At 37.8% G+C, this 24,575-nt stretch overlaps 1 protein-coding gene and 1 long non-coding RNA gene across 7 annotated transcripts in view; both read right to left on the bottom strand.

Moving 5' to 3' along the window:
- The window catches only part of LOC149263178 (uncharacterized), a 122,253-nt gene extending 105,092 nt beyond the window's left edge, over positions 1-17,161 (bottom strand). For 3 of the 6 annotated variants that reach the window (XR_016249632.1, XR_016249630.1, XR_016249631.1), the window contains exons 1-2: positions 16,899-17,161; positions 16,679-16,782 (exon numbers count right to left, since the gene is read on the bottom strand). This is a non-coding gene — a long non-coding RNA (uncharacterized LOC149263178). Of the gene's footprint in view, positions 1-16,414; positions 16,588-16,678; positions 16,783-16,898 lie in introns of those variants that run through there. The other 3 variants (XR_016249635.1, XR_016249634.1, XR_016249633.1) reach the window with 2 other exon arrangements.
- A 4,080-nt stretch (positions 17,162-21,241) lies between these two features.
- On the bottom strand, positions 21,242-22,732 carry LOC149263177 (putative aspartyl protease At4g16563). Its single transcript, XM_089386744.1, has one exon. The coding sequence runs from the start codon at positions 22,730-22,732 to the stop codon at positions 21,242-21,244; it is 1,491 nt and encodes a 496-aa protein (XP_089242870.1).
- Positions 22,733-24,575: the final 1,843 nt, after the last annotated feature.

Raw genomic sequence — 24,575 nt, 5'->3', positions numbered from 1 at the left:
ATGTGTATGATCCTAGACATGTGATTAACTGGCAAGAGGTGCAGGTAATTAAGAAAAATAATTTCTTATTTCAACATTTGATGTATATGTTATGCATAGATTGATGCTAAATTATAAATTGTGGTGCAGGATGATGAGATTCATCATTGGGTAATTATATGGGCGTTAATTCACCTCCTAGCTTAGTCAAACCAACTTTTCTCACAACTTATTACATGTTTTTTATTATATTTTGTTTATGACATGAGTTAGAGTTGGATATTATGCCTAGTGGACTAATATGCATTGAATGCAAGATTGAAGGAGAAAATCAATGAATTTTTCCAAATACTAAGGTTAAAACTCGAATGGGACAAGGGAGAGGGATTGTAGGAGGTAAATCCTCCTCATTTACTTGTCCGCCATTCAAATATTCCTCCATCCATCACACCAACTCGGAGTGCAAGCAGCCAAGCAATGAGAATTAGAAGGCATTCGAGCAACTGAGAGAAAAAGAGATAGTTTATCTCGAGTTCGGGAGTTGAGCCTCCCTAATTTTAAGGAATTCGTTGGGGGCTTTAGTTTTATAAGTAGAGAGGCCTAGAGCCTCATTAGGATTTGAATTTTTGTTGTAAAACTCTAAGCTATTTTTGAGTTCCAGACTTGTGAAAGTGTTATTGATGTAATTTTTTGTTTTGGTAATAAGAATGAGTTTTGTTTTGAGCCAACACTGAGTTAACTCATAGGATTGAAGCTCTTGGGTTAGGGCCCAACCCTAGCAGCCAAAGCTCCTCTTTCTTGTATATGTATGTTTAGTTTAGTTTCATAGCTTCATTGTTAATTTTCTTTTATATGCATTTCCATTGCAACTAGTGTAGATTGGATTGGTTGTTTATTAGTTTGCTTCCATTTGTGCCTTACTTCAGTAGCAGGCTAGCAGGGATAAAACGAGAACCATAAGGTTTTCAACAGGTGTCTTAGCCTCACTTCCTCCCTCTAGGATCATGACTTGAGGAAGGGACCCTTATGCAGCCCCAAAAACACATATTTCTATTTCTTTTATAAGCTTTGGAGTTTGTTGTCTTTAAATTAGCATTTGGTCAATTTTTCAAAGTAGGACTTCATTGTCATCTTTTTCATCTTCATTTTTGCAATAGATCTCATCCATGCTTTCATTCCTTTCAGCAACTTTCCTCATGCATAATGTAGGCAATTAGTTCATTAATTCTTCTTTTCTAGTTTATGAGAATGTTTCTTGTTTACATAGCTTTTTGGAAAATATACATGTTTTATGCAGAGAAGGTGCTTCAGGAGGAGACAAATACTTCATAGCCAGCAACCACCTTCCACTCCATCCACCGTAGCCATCCCTTGTTTTCACCATCACCTTCACTAGTTTTCATCATTTTTCATAGAAATTCTTCCAAGCACACTAAGCTAATCCAACCATCTCCTATATTTGTTGTTGACTTCTGAGTGATCCTAGACCTTCTCCCACTCCATTCCACCAATCAACCACCTTTCCTAAGCCTTCCATCACCTCCAACACCTCACATTTTTATCTTGGTTGTATCCTGTAGGTTTACAGGGAATCCTGCAAGTTTCTAGTGCATCTTGTAGGTTTTCCTGAAATGGTCTGTTTTGAGGCCGAATTGAGGGAAAACCTATAGGAAGTCACCAAAATCCTCCCAAGGGTCTCCCACACCATCCAACCATCTCCTAACCCTTCCATCCATCCTCAAACATCTTTAATTCACCTGCCACATCACGATAAGAAATTAGTTTTCATACTTGATTTTGCATGAAAAGACAAAAATAGATTTATTTCAATCTCTTTACTTGCACATTAGTGATGTCTGATGCTTCTTACTTCTATACTTAGATAGTAGCATTTGGTTCATGTTAATTTATCATTTTTGCAAAGCATAGTTTCTTAGCAGTTAATCAGGAAATGGTGTGATTTAGAATTGAATTTCGGTCTTCTCCATTATTGCAGTAGAGTAGCTCTCTCTTTGAGTAGAATTACCTTTCTTCCATCAAGAAATCAAGCTTCTTCTGAATCCATATAAGTCTAGCTTGAAAACCCCAGTGGTCTCTCGCCATCTTAAAAGTGACAACCGGCAGAACCATCACTTGTGAGCATTGTCACCTCCATGTTTGTACGAACCTCGGGTTGATAAAGTAAATATGGTAGTCCAGGAGTTGCAACATTCTTACTGCAATACTGGCGCTCATCACTTTTTGGCACCATTGCCACGGAGGTGTCTGAGTAAAATTTGATTACTGCTTTCTTTTCTTCTATTTCTTGTCTCCAATATTCTGCCATTAGTTTATTTCTACAAAGTAATTTAGTTGTTTCCTTTTTTCATTCTGCATTTTATGCTTTCCTTTCCATTTTGCAAGCAAGATTTCAATTCAGCAAGTAGTTTTTTCATTCAGCCAGTAGTTTTCATTCAATCAACAATTTCAATTCTGCAAAGTACTTTCCAAGTTTGAAAAAAAAACCCAAAACCAAACCAAAAACATTTTGTTTCATGCCTCATAGGAATAGGGATAACTTAGGGAAATTTTTGCCAAATACCCCCACTACATCAAACATCCAACCTTCCCTCTTCTTCGGTGGTTGTGAACTGGAGGAACCCTTAGGTGAGCAACCTGAAATATTTGAAGAACCTACAGGGGAAGAAGAAGAAGAAGAACCCATTCCTACTGAACCAATGGTAATAGAGAGAGAGTTGAGGGTGCCTTCCCCATCAGGGAAACCAATGGGGACACTAAGATGAAAAATATAAGCCCCTCAACCCTACCTCATTTCCATGGCTTGACCACAGAAGACCCCGACACTTTCCTATTTGAGTTTGATGTTATATGCCGAACCTATGACTATACAGATGATGAGCAGAAGCTAAAATTATTTCCATCTACCCTCAACGATGCAGCATTGCGTTGGTCCATGGGTTTACCTGGGGATAACATCACAACTTGGGCTCAGATGCAATAAGTCTTTAACAACAATTATCGAGATTACTGTCGGTCAAAGTATACTAAAGAGAAAAATTTTAGGAGGACCATAGGCAATGATGAATCCCTAGAGGATTACGAAGAAAGATTCCAACTTAGTTACAAAAGGGCCAAGAGCACACTTAACCCTGAGTCACTAAAGTTGGTCCTGCTTAGGGGAGTAAGGGAAGATCTTCTGGATACCCTACACTTGTTAGCAGGAGGAGATATCTACCAATTACCCTATGAGGATATAAAGATTTTCTTTAGAAACCATTCTAGGGTAGCTAGGAAAAAGGCTAGGGGTAGTCAACCTATGGTCAGTACATCCTCTTCCAACTCACCCATCAAGGGTGAAATTGGAAACATGCTGGAAGATTTCAAGGGTGAGATGTTGCAAACCCTTACTTTTCAAATCAACACTATACACATTAAGAGAAAGCAGGAGGAAGCAAAGAGAGCCTTGGCCATTTTTTGTCCTAGATGCACCAGGAGGCATCCTAGGAATGAATGTCCATTGAATTCTATTGAAATTTTCTCAGTCTGTAAAGAAAACCACTCCACAGACAAGTGTCTTTCTTTTCCTGGACTCAAAGTTGTATATCAAGGAGCTGAAGGGGTCACTGAAAAACTCTATTACATAAAAAAAAGGAGACCTCATGGGCCTAGACCATACCAGTAGGGCATGCAAGGGTCATCCCATGCATATTACAACCCAAACCAAACCATAGCCATACCTTCTTGGGGACCCCCTCCTCATCCTTCTTGGTCTACACCCCCTCCTTGGTCCTTTGCATCTCAGTATCACTCCCAGCCAGCCAACCAGTCATTTAAACCATATGCTCTGCCACAACCTCAGTGGAATGCACCACCCCAGGGGTGGAGGCCCTAATATAACAATGCTCCAGCTTTATTGCCTCCACCACCTGCCCAACCGCAGCTGCTACACTCTGCTCCACCCAAGCAACCACAGATGCCTGCCCAACCAACTCTGAACTTGAACAACAGACAGGCTCAACAAGTATATAGTGGAGAGACATCATATTCAACATATGTTGTGGAAATCCAGGATATTAACTTGAGATCTAGGAGAGTTCTCCCAGATAACCAACCTCGAACTCCACCTAGGGAGGTTGAGGAAGAAAGAGAGGAAAACATTATTAAATTGAATCCACCCTTTCCTGAGAGATTAACCCAACCACTCCATCCTACACTAGAAGAGACTGAACTTCTAGGAGAATTGAAAAATTACACTAGAAGAGACTGAACTTCTAGGAGAATTGAAAAATCTATGTGTAAAGATTCCACTTCTCCAAGCAATAAAATATGTTCCTATTTACAATAAGTTGATTAAGGAGAAGTGCTTCAAGCATCCAGGGAGGCGAAGAAGGGATGCCCCTACCATTAATGTCATTGGACAACTTTCCGACTTAATGTTGGGGCAAGTAATCTGTCCAAAGTATTTGGACCCTGAAAGCCCTGTAGTAGATGTGCACATCAATGGCACCATTGTCCCACACACTTTGATCGATCTTGGGGTTGCCATTAATGTGATGACTGACACCATTCTCAAGCTCAACCTCCAAGGTTCATTGAGGAAGACCACAACAGTTCTGCAACTTGCAGACCGCTCCACAATAACCACTAAGGGGATTGTGGAGGATGTGATGGCCTCCATTGACTCTTGGGAGTACCCTACAAAATTCCTAGTTCTCCAACCTAAGGCTAAGCTTCCTGGTTACCCTCTCATCCTTGGGAGACCATGGTTGGCCACTGCCGATGCTTACATTAGCTGCAAAGCTGGAAATATGGCCATCAAGAATGGGCATATGTCCAAGTAGTTAGTCCTATACCCTCCTTCTCAGCCATCTCTAGAGCATGATTTACCTTTATGGTTGGAGGAGGAGGAAGAAGATGTAGTGTATTCTGCCCAACTTTATACTTTAAAAACAACCATGGGAGGAGGACAGCAGGATGAAGATGATTTGATTGAACACCTACTCCAAAGTCCAACTCCCAGTACATTACCCTTAGAAGATGTAGTAAAGGAAACCTAGAACAATCATCCAATTGACCTATGCTTGGCTGATTCCAACCCCCTCCCTATCAAAACCATAGAATTCAGCCCTGAGAGAACCTTGAAAATCAATCCATCTCATTCTACTCTCCAAGAAGAGAAGTTATGCAACATGCTAAAGGAACATCTAGAAGCCTTCTCTTAGAGTTAAAAAGAAATGAAGGGAGTACACCCCTCAATGTGTACTCACCACATATACATCCAAGAGGGTTGCAAGCCAGTCCGGCAGCCCCAAAGGATGATGAATCCAGCTCTTAAAGATATAGTAAAAGAAGAACTGCAAAAATTGCTAGATGCAAGATTCATTTACCCTATTTCTGACAGTGAGTGGGTCTCTCCTTTGGTGTTAGTTCCAAAGAAAATTGGTAAGTGGAGGATTTGTGTGGATTACAAGGAGTTGAACAAAGCCACAAAAAATGACTATTTCCCTCTACCCTTCATTGACCAAGTGCTAGATGGTGTGGCAGGGAAAAAGTTTTTCTCTTTACTAGATGGATTCAGTGGGTACAACCAAATCCAGATCAGCCCGAAAGGCCAGGATAAAACCACCTTCACTTGTCCTTGGGGTACTTTTTCCTATAGGGTCCTTCCTTTTGGCCTATGAAATGCTCCTGCCACTTTCTAGAGAGTAGTCCTGAGTGTTTTTGCCGAGTTGGTCCATGATGCGGTGGAAATTTATATGGATGATTTTACACCTTATGGTTGTGATTTTCAAGAGGCTCTATCCAACCTAGGCAAAGTACTGCACAAATGCATTGAAATGAACCTATCTCTCAGTCCCAAAAAATGTGAATTCTTGATGACTGCAGGGACCGTGCTAGGTCATTCAATATCTTAGTAAGGGCTGCAAGTCTACCCAAACAAAATAGCTATCATCCAAAGGGTTCCACCTCCTCAAAAGCATAGAGATGTCAGAAGTTTCCTAGGGTTATCTGGATACTACCGAAGGTTCATAAAGGACTTCAGCAAGTTGGCCTCTCCTTTATTTGGTTTATTGGCTAAGGACTCGAGTTTATATGGTCAAAAGGCTGTCAATAGGCCTTAGACACCCTAAAGGACAAGTTAACCACTACATCGATTCTCCAAGGCCCAAATTGGGACCTCCCGTTTCATATTCATGTTGATTCCTCACACAAAGCCATAGGAGTAGCCCTAGGTCAGATAGATGAAAAATTGCCTTATGTTATCTACTTTATCAATCAGAATTTGTCAAAGGATGAACTAAATTACACAATGACCGAAAAGGAACTCCTGGTTGTTGTGCATTCATTGAACAAATTTAGGCATTATATTACAGGCTATCAAACATTTGTGCATACTGACCATGATGAAATCAAATATTTAATGAATAAACCAGATGTGAATGCTCAGATTATAAGATGGTTAATTTTATTACAACAGTTTGATCTAACTATTGTTGATAAGCATGGTAAGGAAAATGTTGTTGCAGACTTCTTGTCCACATTAAATTTGTCTACAGGTGAAGAAGGAATGGTTGATGACCAATTATCGGATGAGCACTTATTTTCTATTTTAGTTCTCTCTCCATGGTTTGCTGATATAGCAAACTATTTGGTATCTGCATAGTTCCCACCAAACTTGTCCTCCAAAGAGAAGAGAAAGATAGTGAGGAAGAGCACCCCTTTCACTTGGATTGGGGGCAATCTCTTCAAACTTGGCCTAGATCAAATCTTGAGAAGGTGTGTCAGGGAGGAGGAAGTCTTTGACATCCTTTTGACCTATCACAATGGGCCTTGTGGAGGTCACTTTGCAGCAAAGAGGATAACATTCAAAGTGTTACAAGGATGATATTATTGGCCCACTCTTCATTAGGATGTGAAAAGATATACTAGTCAATGTGATCGGTGCCAAAGGATGGGAAGGCCTACTCCAAGAGATGAAATGCCTCTGCAGCCTCAAGTAACTTTCAAGCCATTTGACAAGTGGGGCATGGACTTCATTGGGCCTATTGACCCTCCTTCCAAGCAAAAAAAGTACCTCATTGTGTGCATTGACTATTTGACTAAGTGGGCTGAAACCAAGGCAATTAAGGTAGCAACAGAGGATAAAGTAGCTGAGTTCCTAAGGGAGAATGTATTCTACAAATTTGGCTACTCTAGAGAGCTGGTCACAGACCAAAGCAGCCAGTTTATCTCCAACATGATTAAAGACTTGCTCAGCCAGCACAAGATTAAGCATTAAACCTCCACTCCCTATCATCCACAAGCTAATGGGAAATTGGAGGTGAACAACAGATCACTGGAGGACATCTTGACCAAAGTGGTAAGCAACAGGAGGAAGGATTGGGCAGATAGACTAGTTGAGGCCACTTGGGCCTATAATACCACCTGGAAGACCACCACTAGATTCACACCCTATGAGCTAGTCTATGGGAAAAAGGCCTTTCTATCCATTGAATTTTAGTATAACACATTAAGGATGGCAGCCCAACTAGATCTAGATATCAGCAGTGCACAAAAAGAGAGATTGTTCCAATTGAATGGTTTGGATGAATTCAGAAAGTAGGCCCTCCTACATGCAAAGGTAATTCAACTTTAGAGGAAAATCTGGCATGATAAGAACATCAAGGAAAAGCAATTTCAAGAAGGTGATTGGGCTTTTTTATATGACTCTAGGTATAAAGACTTCAAGGGAAAGTTAAGGGAAAAATGGCTAGGACCTTATGTTGTAGAAAGATGCCATGATAATGGTTCAGTGCAGATCATAACCATAGATGAAGAGACCATTCCTTTACTTGTTAATGGACATCGATTGAAAATTTACAAGAGACCTTTGTCAAAACAAGATTTCATTGATGATATCAATAAAACAATGATGATAGTGGAGCAAGTTTCAGCTCCTACCTCATCAAATCACTGAGAAAAAAAAAAAAAAATAAGGACTCGGGTGAAAACCTCCATGAGGCGCCTGAGTCCCACTATCGGGTTGAAAACCTCTTGGGGCGGCCCAATGGTGTCAATATAAAAAAAAGAGAATAAAATGAGAATAAAAAGATCCTTGGGTGAAAACCTCTCTTGAGGCACCCAGGGCAAACAACTAGGATGAAAACCTCTTAGAGGCAACCTAGTTGTTTTGAAAAAAAAAGAGGAGAAAAATCATTAAAAATTCTATTTTTGCAGGTCAGCAAGAAGGATGATCAGAGAGCAAACGAGTATCACCAACAGGCCTATTTCACTCACATTTTATTTTTCCACTCATTTTCATTCATCACTCTACCATTTCTCTCATTTTTTCCAGTCCTTTCCTTCAGTTTACAAGGGGACTGTGTTTTCTACAGGATCCCCTATAAGCCTACTGGATCCCCTGAAAACCGGAATCATAGTGACCCAGAAATCCTACAAGAAGCAACCCTAAAGGAAAAAAATGACCTGCTATGTCAATGAAATAGCACCCGCTTCATCATCATTTCATCACCATACCCTACTCACCATCATTCCATCACCCCTGCATTCACCCTTAAAAACAAAATCAGTTTCAAAAAAAAAATTGACAGTCTTCGAAAAGAAGGGAAATAGGGAGCAATAGAGAGCATCACCTGAGTATTCCTCATTCTCCACACTCCTAGTCTCTCTCTCCATCCATGTCACCATCCTCACAACCCCAAAAAAGTGTATGATTAAGAGTTTTGAGGGAGAAGCAGCTACAGGAAATCCTGTAGCAGCCTATCCCACAGAATACAAATCATAATAGCAGCAAGCCTCCATCATGATGATCCAAGGGCAGAAGGAGCTCCAAAGCAGCACCACCACCACCATCTTCAACAACAGGTACCTGCACAAACAAAGGGATCATCAGAAAACAACAAGAAAGGGAAGAAGAATAGCATGCAGCCAATACACATAGCAAGCACCTCCAGTCTTCAACAACTGCAGCAAGGTATTGGCACCATAGGTAAGTATCCTGCTTGCTCTCTCATATGCATCATGTAGTAAAAAAATGTAAAGGTTATGAGTAAGTTGGTTTATAAGCGAAAAGGTGGCCAGTTAACTTGGCCACCTTCGCTTAGTCAACAAAGACAAAACAGGGTGTCCTCTCACACGTGGCAGTAGTCAACTCAAAAATAGAGAAGGAGGAGGAAAAAAGTCGTTAAAGCTATGGATGCATAAGGTGGGAGCTGATTACGAGGAGTGGGGAGTGATGAGGTGGTAGTGGGGACCAACGGTCCAAAAATGGAAACGTACCTCTGCTGCCAGCACACCACCTCACCCCAAATGACCATAAGAGGAAATAATCATCGTCCCCATGCATTCATGCATTCACTTCCTTGAGGCTCGCTCTCACAGGTTGCTCTCATACCCAGGAAACCTATTGAAAGCAAAACTCCATCATTTTACTGCACAGGAATTCCTACAGGATACACAGAGACAGTCTACAGGATAGGCCGAGAGGAGTTTTCACGGGGGAAATCTCGAGGGTTGACCACAACAAACATTATGAAGAGGTAGGCTCTGTAATTACATTCCTCTTTCCAAGTAAATTGATCAAAAAATCCTCTAGTTTGAGTGAATTTGGCAGCTGTGCAAGAGAATTGTCCACACAGTCATCTCAGTTTTTTACTTCTGCATTTGAAATTGTATCAACCATATCATCTGCTCAAAACCTCACCAACCAAGATGATAGGAGGGTTTAATAAGAGGGAGCCCACAAACACTGTGAGAATCCAACAACACCCTCAGGTACTAGAAATCTTCACAAGGCATAATTTGATGGGCTTTTTCGAAAAATTTAAGGGGTGTGATGATGAGGTGGCCCGAGATTTTTCTCTCTCCCTCATTCCACTCACCAGAGTCCATGCCACTATTGTGGTAAGAGGCCTCTCCATTGAACTCACCCCTAAACTCATTGGTAGAGTTACCACACTTCCCCTAGAAGTACCATGGAGGAAGGAAGACAAAGGAGATAGCCAGGTTGCCAAAAGGAAATTCTTTTTAGAAGGTGAGGAACCCACTGAAGACAAAAATGGAATAAGGAGAGAAAGTTTGCCATATCCCTGGAATGAGGTAAGATACCAACTGATCAAATACATTTCATGTGAGGGTATGTATAGTGTGGTCTATGGCTATCATTTTATGCTTCTTGAAGAATTGAGATTTGGAACAGAAACACCCCCTCACCACAGGCTCAGCATACCATACCTCCTAATGCAATCATTAATAGACTCAAGCATTAAAGTACAAGAGGGAAATTCCCAACAGTTAGCTCACCATGGGTTAATTACAATCATTATAGAAGATTCCCTCCATAACCTCGGAATTCCTATACAATGGTCAGTTTTCAAAGACATGTAGGCAGAGGAAACATCAAATCTTTCACATATGATGTTAGTCCTACTGTCAATGAAGAGGAAGAGGAAGAGACCGAAGCAGAGGAAGAAGAAGTATAGCAGGAAGAAGAAGAAACAAAAGGAGATGAAGATGAGATGGATGAAGAAGAAGATGAAACAGAAGAAAATGAGGAAGATGAAGAAGAAGAGGAGAAAGAGAAGGAGGATGATGAAGAAACAGAGGAGGATGTTAAGGAGGAAATTGATAAAGATGATGAGAAGCTACAAGAGGAAGAAGAAAGGAAAGACATAGGTGAAGAAAGCAATGGAAAACAGGGGGCAGAAAACAAGGAGGAGTCACCTAGGGTGTCTCCAAAACCCAGTGAGAGAGAGGCAGCAGTGGCCCTCACTGCTCTTAGCACCCCCATCAAGGAAAAAGGCAAAAGACAGAGGCAGACCTCCTTATATTTCAGGACAAGGAAAATCACAAGAATAAGGTAAGGGAAACCCTAAACACCAACCAAAATTCCCATTGTGATTGAAGACTCACCTAAACAAAAGGATAAAATACATTCCCCTAAGTCTCCTATCACCTATGTGAGAAGGCCTATGACTAGATCAACCTCCTCCAAGGGAAAAGAAATCCTACATGATACACAACAGAATCTATAAGGAGCAAAATTAGTCCGACAGGATACTCTGCTGAACCTACATGAGACACAAAAATTGGAAAAGGAGCTAGGCCAATAGCAAGGAACTAAAGAAGAGGACCCAGAGTCAAAAGAACCCATATCCCAACCTAACCTTGACTCCTACTACAAGTTTATTGAAGGAGGCAGGGTCATACCTCAAAAATTTGCTATTCCACTATTCTTCAAGCTTGAGAAGGAGAGAGCCAGAACTCACCGATGGATGCAGATCGCCAAATCCAAAGGGATGGAAGACATTGGGCACATGGAGGAGAAGCTCAAGGAGATGGGTAGAGAGCTAAGTAGCTTGAGAGACAGAGAGGCCATAATGAAAAATCAACTAGAGACAGAAAATGAATGGTTGAGAGGATAGTTGCAAGAAAGAGAGAATCAATTGGCATGTATGGCCAATCTCTCTTTGGAAGAAATCCAATGTAGGATGCCAGCTAAATCTTATGCTTGAATTGAGGCTTCTGTGATCCATAACATTTATAAGAATATTTCGGCATAAATCACATGCAGAAAATACATTTCGATGCATTTCGAACCAACTAGTGTGGCTCTATACCTCAAGGAATAGTGGCTTCAGTTCCAGATCAACACCTTAGCACACAAAGGAACCATGCCATTTAGGGACTACAGATAGTTCATTGATCTTCGTGATCATAGCACACTAGAAGATAGGGCCAAGATATCTGAGTTTTATTTACACAACATGGCCTTAACAGACATGAATGTTTGGGACCCTAATGCCAAGATAGGAGATTTATAGTTGATGGCTTTGGCATCATGGATGAACCATGAGGAATCAAGGGCTACAGAGATGAAGAAGATATTGGCAAGAGAGAAAATTGAACCTCTTATGATCATAGCTAAACAGTCAGATCCCATGGCCCTCATCAGTACCCATAGTTTGATTGTAAATGATCCTCAGCTTGCACCTAGATATCTTCCTGCCCAAGAGCAAGCAATTTCACATTTTGAGGACATGTTCAGGCTGTTAGGGGATGATAGCATAGATGTTTGCCTGAGGACATGGAACACATTGCCATATAGCTTAAAGATAAGAGAGTACCACTCTCCTCAAAGATTGAGAGAAGCACTAAACAGGACACCAATGCACAAGCAATCTATGCAAACACTGAAAGTCAATTGGATTGGCCTGAAACTAAGTCCATCGCTACTCTTAGGAATGCTAGAAGGAAGGAAGGAAGAAGAAGAAAAGAGGTAGTGGGAGGAGGTAGAAAGGAAAGCAGGCTTCAATGAACAAGAGGAGGAAACCACAACAAAGGCATGGGATGTCAGGGAGGCCACTAGAGCTATGAAGGATATGGATATTGATTGAGTTGCTCAAAGGATGAGAAACACTTTCAGTAGGGGGTGATGATGATCCTCATCATTGGGTAATTATATGGGCCTTAATTCACCTCCTAGCTTAGTCAAACCAACTTTTATCACAACTTATTACATGTTTTTTATTGTATTTTGTTTATGATATGAGTTAGACTTTGATATTATGCCTAGTGGATTAATATGCATTGAATGCAGGATTGAAGGAGAAAATCAAGGAATTTTTGCAAATACTAAGGTTAAAACTCGAATGGGACAAAGGATAGGAATTGTAAGAGGTAAATCCTCCTCATTTAATTATCCCCCATTCGAATATTCCTCCATCCATCACACCAGCCCAAAGTGCAAGCAGCCAAGCCATGAGGATTAGAAGGCAGCCGAGAAAGTGAGAGAAAAAGAGCTAGTTTATCTCAAGTTCGGGAGCCGAGCCTCCCTGATTTTAAGGAAATCATTAGCGACTTCAGTTGTATAAGTAAAAAGGCCTAGAGCCTCATTAGGATTCGAATTTTTGTTGTAAAACTCTAAGCTATTTTCGAGTTCCAGAGTAATGATGTAATTTTATGTTTTGGTAATAAGAATGAGTTTTGTTTTGAGCCAACACTGAGTTAACTCAGAGTGCTAAAGCTCTTGGGTTAGGGCCCAACCCTAGCAGCCAAGGCTCCTCTTTCTTTTATATGTATTTTTAGTTTAGTTTCATAGCTTCATTGTTAATTTGCTTTTAGATTCATTTCCATTGCAAGTAGTGTAGATTGGATTGGTTGTTTATTAGTTTGCTTTCATTTTTTCCTTACTTCAGTGGTAGGTTAGCAGGGATAAAAGGAGCACCACAAGGTTATCAGCAGGTGTCTCAACCTCACTTCCTCCCTCTGGGATCATGACTTGAGGAAGGGTCTCTTATGTAGCCCAAAAAACACAAATTTATATTTCTTTTATAAGCTTTGAAGTTTGTTGTCTTTAAATTAGCATTTGGTTAGTTTTGCAAAGTAGGACTCCATTGTCATCTTTTTCATCTTCATTTTTGCAGTAGATCTCATCCATGTTTTCATTCCTTTCAGCAACTTTCCTCATGCATAATGTAGGCAGTTAGTTCATTAATTCTGCTTTTCTAGTTTATGAGAATGCTTCTTGTTTACATAGCTTTTTGGAAAATATACATGTTTTATGTAGAGAAAGTGCTTCAAGAGGAGACAAAGTCTTAATAGCCAGCAACCACCTTCCACTCCATCCACCATAGCCATCCCTTTTTTTCACCATCACCTTCACTAGTTTTCATCATTTTTCATAGAGATTCTTCCAAGCACATTGAGCGAATCCAACCATCTCCTATCTTTGTTGTTGACTTCTGAGTGATCCTATACCTTCTCCCTCTCCATTCCACCCATCAACCACATTTACTAAGCCTTCCATCACCTCCAACACCTCACATTTTTCTCTTGGTTGTATCTTGTAGGTTTACAGGGAATCTTGTAGGTTTCTAGTACATACTGTAGGTTTTTCTGAATAGCATGTTTTGAGGCCGAATTGAGGGAAAACCTATAAGAAGTCACCAAAAGTTTCCCAAGGGTCTCCTACACCATCCAACCGTCTCCTAACTCTTTCAGCCATCCTCAAACATCCTTAATTCACCTACCACATCACCAAAAGAAATTAGTTTGCATACTTGATTTTGCATGAAAAGACAAAAAGACAAAAATAAATTTATTTCAATCTCTTTATTTGCACATTAGTGATGTCTGATGCTTCTTACTTCTATACTTAGATAGTAGCATTTGGTTCATATTAATTTAGCATTTTTTGCAAAGCATTTTTGCAAAGCATAGTTTCTTAGCAGTTAATTAGGAAATGGTGTGATTTAGCATTGAATTTCGGTCTTCTCCATTATTGCAGTAGAGTATCTCTCTCTTCGAGTAGATTTACCTCTATTCCATCAAGAAATGAAGCTTTTTCTGACTCCATAGAAGTTTGGCTTGAAAACCCCAATGGTCTCTCGCCAGCTCAACAGTGACAACAGGCAGAACCATCACTTTTACTTGTGTATATAGCACTGTCACCTCCAAGTTTGTACGAAACCCGGGTTGATAAAGCAAATCTGGTAGCCCAAGAGTTGCAACATTCTTGTTGCAATACTGGCGCTCATCACAGGTCGAGCCAGATGGTGAATTTCCGGTGGAGCCTCTGGGTATCCTAGAGAAAAGAAAAATAACATTAAGAAGGCAAGTTATCACCCGGGTTAAAGTGTTATGGAAGCACTTTAGCCCGGAGAAAGTTACCTAGGAAAACAAAGACTTTGTATTTAGATCTTATCTGGAGTTATTCCAAAGGACGAGATTAAACACCGAGGATAGTGTTTTATTTAAGCGGGAGAAGATGTAACACCCCTGGATGCAGCAATTACTGTAGTAACTTTTATTTTACTTATTTTTTAAAAAACATTTGAATTATGTTTATTTTTTAACATAAGACTCGAGAAGGGTCTAGTAAAGGCATAAGTGATATGTAAATATTTCAAAGATAATAAAGTGGTATAAAAAACTAGTCATTGGAAGGATCATGAAATGAATTTCAAGAACCTCCAAACAGTTGCAAACAACTAACAAGAAAACAGTTACGAACTTCCCTTCTTCTCCTGAGAAAGGAGGAAAGGAGGGAGTTAGTTGTTTTCTCTTTGGATTTTTGTATTGTCCTGAGAAAAGGAGCAACAATATCTACAGGAAGTGGAGTATTGTTAAGCATAAAGGAGTTCCTAAGTTGGTGTTAGACCAGTGGAACCCCTTACACTATCAAATTGGAAAATATCCCTGAACTGGATTATCAGCCTTGAGTTTCAAAGGCAATATCTTGATATTATAATCAAGGAACTGTTTGGAGCAAGGAGCTCGAGGGAGAGTCTGGAGGTTATTTATGACTCGAGGTTGGGAGGATAGTCTTCCATAAATATTATAACAAAAAACAAATAGGAAAATAGATAAGTGATCTGCAACTTTATTGTTTTTCTTTACTTAGATGTTGTAATAAATTATTGAGTATTGGGTTGTGATATAATTTCTGTTATTGTGCCAAGAACATGTAGAATTGTTAGAATTATAAATAAATGTTGTTGGGTGAAATGCAGAGTTTTGGGGTTAAAAGTTACAGTACTAGAAAGTCTATTGTAATAGAAAGATAGGATTCTTTTATAGTAGACTGTAGGGCTCCAATATACAAGAGTATACATGTTTGTTATTTAGAATCTTTGGTAATGAACCTGTTGAAATGATTTCTTAGAAAAAGGGGTTTCTTTGTTATCTGTCACCAGTTGTAGTTAACTAAAATAATGTTGGTTAGTCTCGACACAAGAGTCTATGACTCCATCAAAGATGGTCCAACATCTAAACAATGAAAATAACACCAAAGGCTGAGGGACTAAGTCTTGGAAACCCAGAAACCTGCCTTTGGCAAGTTTTCACAATTAAATTACCAGTGCTACAGTTTCCTTTTCTTATCATATCCTCCCAGATTAACTGAGGACTGTAATTCATACCTAAGAAATATGAATTGCAAGAATTAAACCCATAGAACTACCTTAAAATTGTAACTGGTTAAGTAGTGTAGAAACTAGTTTAGTCTTAAGCAAACTGAAACTAAACAGTGCCTAGAATCAGTTTGAGTTCAACCAATTAAGATTCTGGACTTTGAACAATAAACATTCCAGAAGAAACATGGTAAAATAAGCATATGCTCAGACTTGCCTATTATGAATAAAAGCTAATCAATAGTAGTTCTAAAATATATACATACTCATTAACATTTGGAATGGATAAAATAAAGAATCATTCTATTAAACAAAAGATAGTGGCATTATACAGTCACTTTTATTGCACTATCAACCAAAAGAACGAATTAATTTACTTCCAAATTGTGTTCATGTTCCAGCAAATCCAGTACTTAATTAATGACTCTCGACGTACATTAAACTTTCACTCTGAAACCAATTTGGGGACCTTGGTCGTGCCTTGGCCTCCCTAAAATTCTAAGATATATGTTGCACATAAAAACTAGAACCCTAGCTTCAATACACCAAAAGAGAAAAAACCCAGAACCAAAATGAGAGTAAGTATAACCTAAAACAAAGAAAATCTTAGGCTCAGTGTCTTGAGTCCATTAACTTTCCATTCTAACCACGACTGCAACCACAACTGAATTCCGAGAGGGTCGACAAGAGAACTGACCTGCAACAAAACCCAAGTTAGGGTTAGCTCATGAGCTAATGGACTAACAATAAATTTATGTAAAACATGAAAAAGGGGGTTCAAAACCCACCTGTACAAACCACAGTCGAAGTTAAAAACTCGTTTCGGGCCGAATGAGATGACCGGGTTGAGCCAAAACCATGATTCTCCATAGTAACCCTAAGACTAAGTTACCTAAACGAAAAAGAATGAATCGAAACCATAAGTCAACCTTTGTTATGCTCTCAAAATTATCAAACTCACGGCAATAACCCTAGCAATGTTTTCAAGAACAAATTATAGCAGTCTACCTGGTAAGTAAAGTCGAATAGACATAGAGTGGTTGCAAAACCATGTTACCAAACTCTATAGGAGGCAAATGATGAATGCTCCATGCAAGCGAAGGTGGAGGTTAACTAAACTGAACGATATGAAGCAGAACCGGTAGATCGAACCCTGATCACATCAACGGTGGAACGTGTCATAAATGTTCCAGCTCGGAATTCAGGACATTACCTCTGATTGTAGCAAGGTGTAGAAAAGACTATATGGCCTGGCACCCACTCCAACTAGGGGGCGATCATAACGTATGTAATAAAAATATTTAATCTCATTAAAGGGCTTGTACACATATGATTTGATAGCACCTAGAGGTGATCAATTATGTAACCTATGTAACTAGGTATTTATGAACAAATAATGTGGCTGCAACATATAGAAAGAGATGTTTCTAATGTATCTATGGTAATATAGTTATATGAGTAAATCAAAAAAAAATTGTGAGGTTAAAACATGTTACAAGACGAGAAAGGGTTGAAGTAAGAAGAAGGAAGGGGAAAATTCCAATTCAATTATAAAAATAATAATTAAAATAAATCAACGGTAAGGAAACATTTTTCAAGAGTAAAGGGAGGAACAAAACCAAATTATTAACTAGTACAAATAGAGTCAATCTTTGAATTAAAAAAATAAAATAAATAAATAAATTGAAATAAGAACAAGGGGTGGGGTGGGGAGAATTCCAATTCAATTATAAAAAGACTAATTAAAATAAATCAACGGTAAGGAAACATTTTTCAAAAGTAAAGGGAGGACCAAATTATTAACTAATATAATAAAGTGAACCAAAAAAAAAAATCGAGCCTAATTTAAAAATAAAGGAAAGAAGTTTCTCCTATAAAGGTATCCCAATTCTAGATCACAAATTATTTACATTAAAGGGTGTATCCAAAGAAAAGAGATTAGTATCGCTATTAATCCAAACATCGAGGATAATTACATCAGTATTAATTTGGCAAATCAATTATTAGTTCTAGAGCCAAATATAGGTGAACGAAAAGGTATTTTTGGCGAAACAGAACATGAAATTAATAACTTACAAATGACCATTGATCATTATGAGTACATATCTCAATTTTGTGTCGTAACTATGCTTGAAAAAGAGGTTGACATAATTCTCGATCGACCTGTGTTCAAGGAATTAGGTATGTTCATTTAAAAAAAAAAAAAAAATGGAGCCTAATTCGAAAATAAAGGAAGGAGGTTTCTCCTATAAAGGTATCCCAATTCCAGATCTTAGATTATTTACATTAAAAGGGAAGGAAAGAGATTAGTATCGCTATTAATCCAAACATCGAGGATAATTACATCAATATTAATTTGGCAAATCAATTATTAGTTCTAGAGCCAAATATAGGCAAAAAAAAAGGTATTTTTGGCGAAACAGAACATGAAATAATAACTTACAAGTGACTATTGATCATTATAAGTACATATCTCAATTCTGTGTCATAACTATGCTTGACATACTTCTCGATCGACCTATGCTCAAGGAATTAGGTACGTTCATTTTAAACACAAATATATATATATATGTATGTATGTATGTATGTATGTATGTTCTCTCACAAGAAGAAGATGGTCACGTTCCAAGACATGACAAAGAAATCAGAACTAATAATGCCTTCGTCAAAATATCTCAAGGATATTGTGAAACTAATGTTTCAAGAGAATCCATAGACAATATCAAAGAAGAAGAAAGAGTTTGAAGAATTCATACCCAACAAAAGTAAGGAAAATTCATGTTTGAAGGAGCATAATCAGAAACTACTTACACAAGTGAGAAAGTGTAAAACTAAGAAATACCAGTAGAACAAGAAAAGGAAATTTCTGAAGAAAAAAAATTCAACGAAAGTCTATCAAGAAAGGAAGGGGAAAATTTATGCTTAAAGAACATTAACCAAAGGTTATTATAACAAATTAAGTGTTTAAAAGATGAGAAGCTTGAAGACCAAAATAAATTTGATTCAGAAAATGAGGAACTCTTACATCTCAGAAACCATAATCAAAGTCTACTCACTCAAATTAAGAAACCTAAGGATGATAAGAAACTATTGAAAAACAAATTAAAAGAACGTACCACGAAAGAAGTGTCTAAGTCTTCATTCCATGTGGAAGAAAGAGGAACAAATACCGATCCAACCAATCTTTCAACTCAAGAAGATGAGAGACCAATAGAAATTAAAAAATATTTAGAAGTTGCAGTTCAAATAGTGGAAATTCCAAGTGATGATTCAGTAGTCAATTCAACTACAACAGTACCTGAAGTAAATCAAGAAACTACCACACACAAGTTAAGGGAAATTCCAACCAGAAGAACTCCTTATCGACGTCTGAATCACAAAAGCAAACAACTCAATCTACATATTTGAACCAATCAAAACAAAAGCAACAAATTTATGTTCCAAGGAATACTGAAGTTTGCAGAATCCAGTCTTATGATAACAATTCATTACTAATTTCCAATGATCAAAACATTCCACAAAAGATTAATCTAGGATGGTCAGATCCATTCTCAGTCCGACAATTTTATCTATCACTCGGAGGATCCTATCGTCTTGTGTCAACGAGGATGACGATTCCGTGATGAGAAGAGACTCAAAACAGGAGAAGAGATGAAGCCCTTTCATCAGTAAGCTTTGAGGACAAAGCTTTTTGAAGAGGAAGGCAATATTATAAATAAAAATATATATAAAATAATATAAATGATGTAAAACTATAATAATAATAATGATTAATTAGTAACTAGTTAATGAAAAGGCATGTCCCTAAGGACATAACCGTTGGTAAAAGGTACCTACCTAGGGTATATAAGCATGCCCTCACCCTCATTATAATCATCTCATATCTCATCAATTCAATATATAATATTCAATATACAGTTACATGGCTTACAATGGACATTTACGTTTTTGAAGTTTTTGAAAGATTTCCACTGTGTATATGACTTTTGGTCGTTACAGTCCCTATAGAATGGGTGTAATGGATCCCAAACACAGGGCACATGAAGGGTCAGCTCAATCAGTATATGCAAACTTTTGACCTTTACTAGCAAATGAAATTCTTACTGGGGCATACACTTAAGGGTTGGTATGAGTACCACGAGGACGTTCTTCATTCCTTGGATTACTTACACTAGTACTTGAGGGACTTGGACCATCAAATGAAAGAATAGAACAACATCTCGACATACCTCCTATGGCAAAGAGAACATCTAAGGACCCAACAAAACCCATTTAGTTTGCAATCTCAAATTTAGACATTTTAGCTTAAGTGTGTCATGTCCATGTTTTGTGTCTCCTTTGCTACAAAAGCTATCATGTAGAGCATCTTAGGCAAATCTCTCGGTTGTTGTCTCTTTTAGTATTCAGCAATCACTGTCATTTCTATGAAGTTCTTTTTTTAATTTGGTTTGGTGTCTCGAGTGAAACATTGATAAGATTGTTCATACTCATGATGCAAATCCCAAATTTTTTTAACGCAATACAATTCACCTTAATTTTTTTTTATCATTTTTAAATAAAAAATATTTATATTTAAATATTATAAATAAATAAATAATTGTAAGGTTCACAGGACTACATCTTCATCATGTCCAATATATCGCCCTGATCAGGGTGGGGAATTGAACCGATAACTTGCCTTAACAAAACACCCAATCACCATGTATCCAAAACCCCGTAAACTTAAATATTATAAATAATTTAAATATATCATTTAATATATTTACATTATGATTAAAAATAAAACAAAAAATTAAATATTAAGTTTTTAGTTTAAATTTTACCACTAAAATAAAATTAGAAAATCTAAAACAAAAAAACAACACTATTTGAATTTGGTCCACCACTCTACTATCATATCTGTGCGTAGTAGTGTCCACCATGTATTGAATGAAAAGTTTTATTTAATTAATTTAATAAATCTTCTTAAAACCTAACATTTGATGTACTTTTTCGAACCTTGGTGAAATGTTGACTGATTTTATATAATATATGATTCAAACATTCACCTTCAGAATTAAGAAATAGACAATAATAGAACGATAAAATTTCCTTCATATATACAGACAACACCACCAGTTGACCAGACGATTCCTGACTCAAGAGACTTCTTCACATCACCGCATATCCCGAAATGGCCAATGATCTCTGAATCTTCTGCAGAAATACATAGTGGCCAAACAACTCAGAATCTTGACGGTGTTTATTGAGAAATACCTACTGATAATGACAGACAACCACGTGTGGATGTCATCATTTATTTATAAAACTAGCAGGTGCAGTAGCTGCTGTTGCAGTATATTGAAAGTACACTAGTTGTATATATTATTGTAACCAGAATGATTAGGACAGTCCTTCAGTTCAAACCCAATCCTTGACTTCTCCATGTCATAAACAACTTGGATGTTCTGCTGTTGAAAGTTGCCAAGAATTGCAGAGAATCCAGAGACATCCACCTCCTCAAAACTCTGGAGCATGAAGCAATGCACTATGGAAGAAGCATCCCCATTCCCAGCAGCAGGAGAGAAGGCATAAAAGTGATTCTCAGTAGGTAAACTAAGGGTAACATTGTTTTGAAAATGATAGGTTATGGTAGGGAATCCCTGATAGCTCTGAGAAGACAAGACTAGATAACAGAGATCAAAAGCAGTACGATTCTCATATTCCATAGATCTGGGATATGCAATTATTGCTTCTAAAGTGCCCAGGACTTTTCTGTAGAGTGTCTCAGGGAGATGGGTGTATGTAGTTCCAGAGTCAATAATCATACCTCCATTGCCCTCTGAATCAAATTCCTGCAAGTTCTGTGGGACTTCCAAGTGTATGTTATCAATGCTGATTCCTTGAAGACCAATGTAATAATAATTAGGATAAGTGGGGCTGCTAAGCATTGGAGTATACTGTATCAGTCCATCATCAGCAGGAACTGCAGATGCTCCTAGAACCAGGAGGCTGGAGACATTAGAGTTATATCGTTCAAAACGATAACTTACCAGACAGTAAGAGAATGCTCTGTAACTTAAAGCTGAACCCAACTGTGAAGGGAATGAAAGGGCACCTCTCCCAAACCCTGCTATTCCAATGGGCTCATTCACAACTGCATCTGCACAACCAAAGCAAAAGTTCCAGAATTTTGCAATGGAGGGCCCCTTTAGTACAATGCGTTCTCTCATCAGTTCAGCTGTGACTATGCCATCTCCATATCGATATGAGAATGGAGGGCAGGACATTGAACAAGAACCCTCTACAAGGTCTCTCAGAGAACATCCAGCCATTATGCAGGTATCATAGGGGTCTGCTGAGGTGTGGATATCTAAACAGAAGGTGCCATCACAGGACTCTGGTTTGCGAGAACGAGAATGACTAGGGTAGAATATATCTATTCTTTGATGATATTCATCACAGTCAATGCAATCAAAGTCTGTGGATTCAGGGGAATCCAAACATGGCACCCACACAAGGTCACTACCAGTGTCCATGAAGACTTGAAATGCCTGAGCTGGGGAGCCTAGTCTAAGGGACATGACATAACCATCCCTATAAATCCCTAGACGCTCTGATACATTCAGAGCCTTAGGGTTTCTTCTGCTCTTTCTAAGGCCATGAAACCTGCTTGAGCTTTTCTTACGTGCAGTGTGAAGCAATTCTGGGATATCTACTGCTTCTGCTGTCTGGTTTTGGTTCTCTATTCGTGTGAGACCAAACACCAGACCATCAGGCATCTCCTGATCTGCCAGAGAGGCCAGCAAAGGTGGCAAATAGATAAGGACCAGTAACACTACAATAACAGATAAGGAACCCATGATCTGGCACTTTGGAAATCCTTCTCAATAACTAAATGATTGCACAAATTGTAATCCTGTCAGAAGGGGATTTATAGGCTCCTGAGTAAAGCCGGTGAATAAAGAACACTTAAAATCTGTTATGTATACAGATCTAACGAATGTCTGTGGAATCTTTGTCATCATTTAATATAACAGAAAATTGCTTAGTGATAAATAATAACAATGCATGTTTTATATAAATAATTACAATGGCAACCGCATGAAGTACAAAATGTATATTGTACTTCAACATTAAATAACAGTATGGCAGCCAATTTGGCGCTTGCGAAATCCAAGTGCAGATCAATTCAAAGTGTAGAAAATCTAAAGCTAGACCTATGATTTGACAGTGGATTGGACTAACGATTGAACATAAACCCAATTCCATACTCTATTATACTAAGTTTTTGAGTTTTTTAGGTATATTTTCTTTTGGCTGATATTTAATAAAACTTGTTAGGTCCAATTCTACCTGTGATCTAATTCTGGGAAAACTATGTAAACCTGAAAGCTGTGTGGATTTCAGCAGGGAAAAAAAAAAAAAAAATCTAAGATTTTCAAGATACTAAATCCATATAGATAATTAAAACATATTTTAAATATATAAAAATGACGATCTAACTCACAATTTATGATCGGATTCTTAAAAAAAAACAAAACTTATAATAGTTATTTCAAATCACTTGGTGCCTTTGAGCCCTACCAGAGACTGATGGATGAAGCCGAATGTTAAATTTATGTTGAAGGTGTAGAAAATCGACGAATGCAATTTGATATTCCGAGAGTCGCGAGTCAAAAGATGCGAAAGCTTTATCTCATCTTAATTTTAAAACATATATTGCCTCTCAGATCCATTGGCCCTTGGTTTGCATTAACCAGTCGTACCGCGTGGAGAAACTGAGTTGAGACCTATTTGGCATCATTATGTGCAGAGGTATTAAAAATTAGATTGGCATGCATCTGCATACGATTTCTTTTTTAATCAGGCAAAAAATTAGAGGTTTTTTTAATAGAACCAAATATACAATTTTCTTCTAATGGGTTCTGAGTATATATTTCAGGAAAAAATATATACAGTTCTCGATGGGATGGGTCCATAGCTTTCAGCACACTATTGGGATTTTCTTGTTTTTTACAGAAACAAATATACAATTGTCTTGGAATGGGTTCTGAGTATACTGCAATGAAATGAGGGTTTTTAAGGAAAATTTATTTCCAGTTCTCGATGGAATAGGTCCACTATCTTTGAGCAAATTAGATAGTGACTAACTGATTGTTAAAGGTCCTTGGTACTTTTCAATCTATTGTATAATATTGTGGAATGGCTCCGTATGTTTAATTTAAGGAACTTTTTGGATGTTTAGGCGTTATTATGAAATTTTTAAATGAGTTAATGGGAATTGTGGTTTAAATTTATTTTAGTGTGTATTTTAAACGAAATAAAATATAAAAGTGGTATAAATTTTGGGGGACTAGAATGATTAGATTTTATGTATTTATTATAAAATAAAAATAATTCCAATAGTTATATATTTTAAAAATAATGAAATAAAATAAAAAAGTAGTGCAAAATTTGGTGGATTAAAATAATGAAATTTTATATGTTTATTTTGTTAAAAGTATTTATAAAGTAGAAATAATTTCAAATCTATGTACTTTATGAATATTTAATCAATAATTTTAACATACATGTGTATTTTAAGAATATTTGATTCAATAAAGCTGGTTTATAGTGTATTTGAGTGCCAGGAAACAGGGAATGTGTATTTTAAGAATACTAAATATTTGATCTAATACCATTGTTAAATCTTTGATTTAATAA

The sequence above is a fragment of the Pinus tabuliformis genome, chromosome 6 (assembly GCF_031772625.1).
Source record: "Pinus tabuliformis cultivar Carrire ecotype Pingquan chromosome 6, CPIR1, whole genome shotgun sequence".
Lineage (NCBI taxonomy): Eukaryota > Viridiplantae > Streptophyta > Pinopsida > Pinales > Pinaceae > Pinus > Pinus tabuliformis.
Note: the sequence above shows the minus strand (reverse complement) of the source record. Positions and strands in the feature narration are given on the sequence as shown.

Bases quoted from the DNA above. Each gene is read 5' to 3' on its own strand.
- LOC149263177 (XM_089386744.1), bottom strand. From the start codon at position 22,732: ATGGGTTCCTTATCTGTTATTGTAGTGTTACTGGTCCTTATCTATTTG.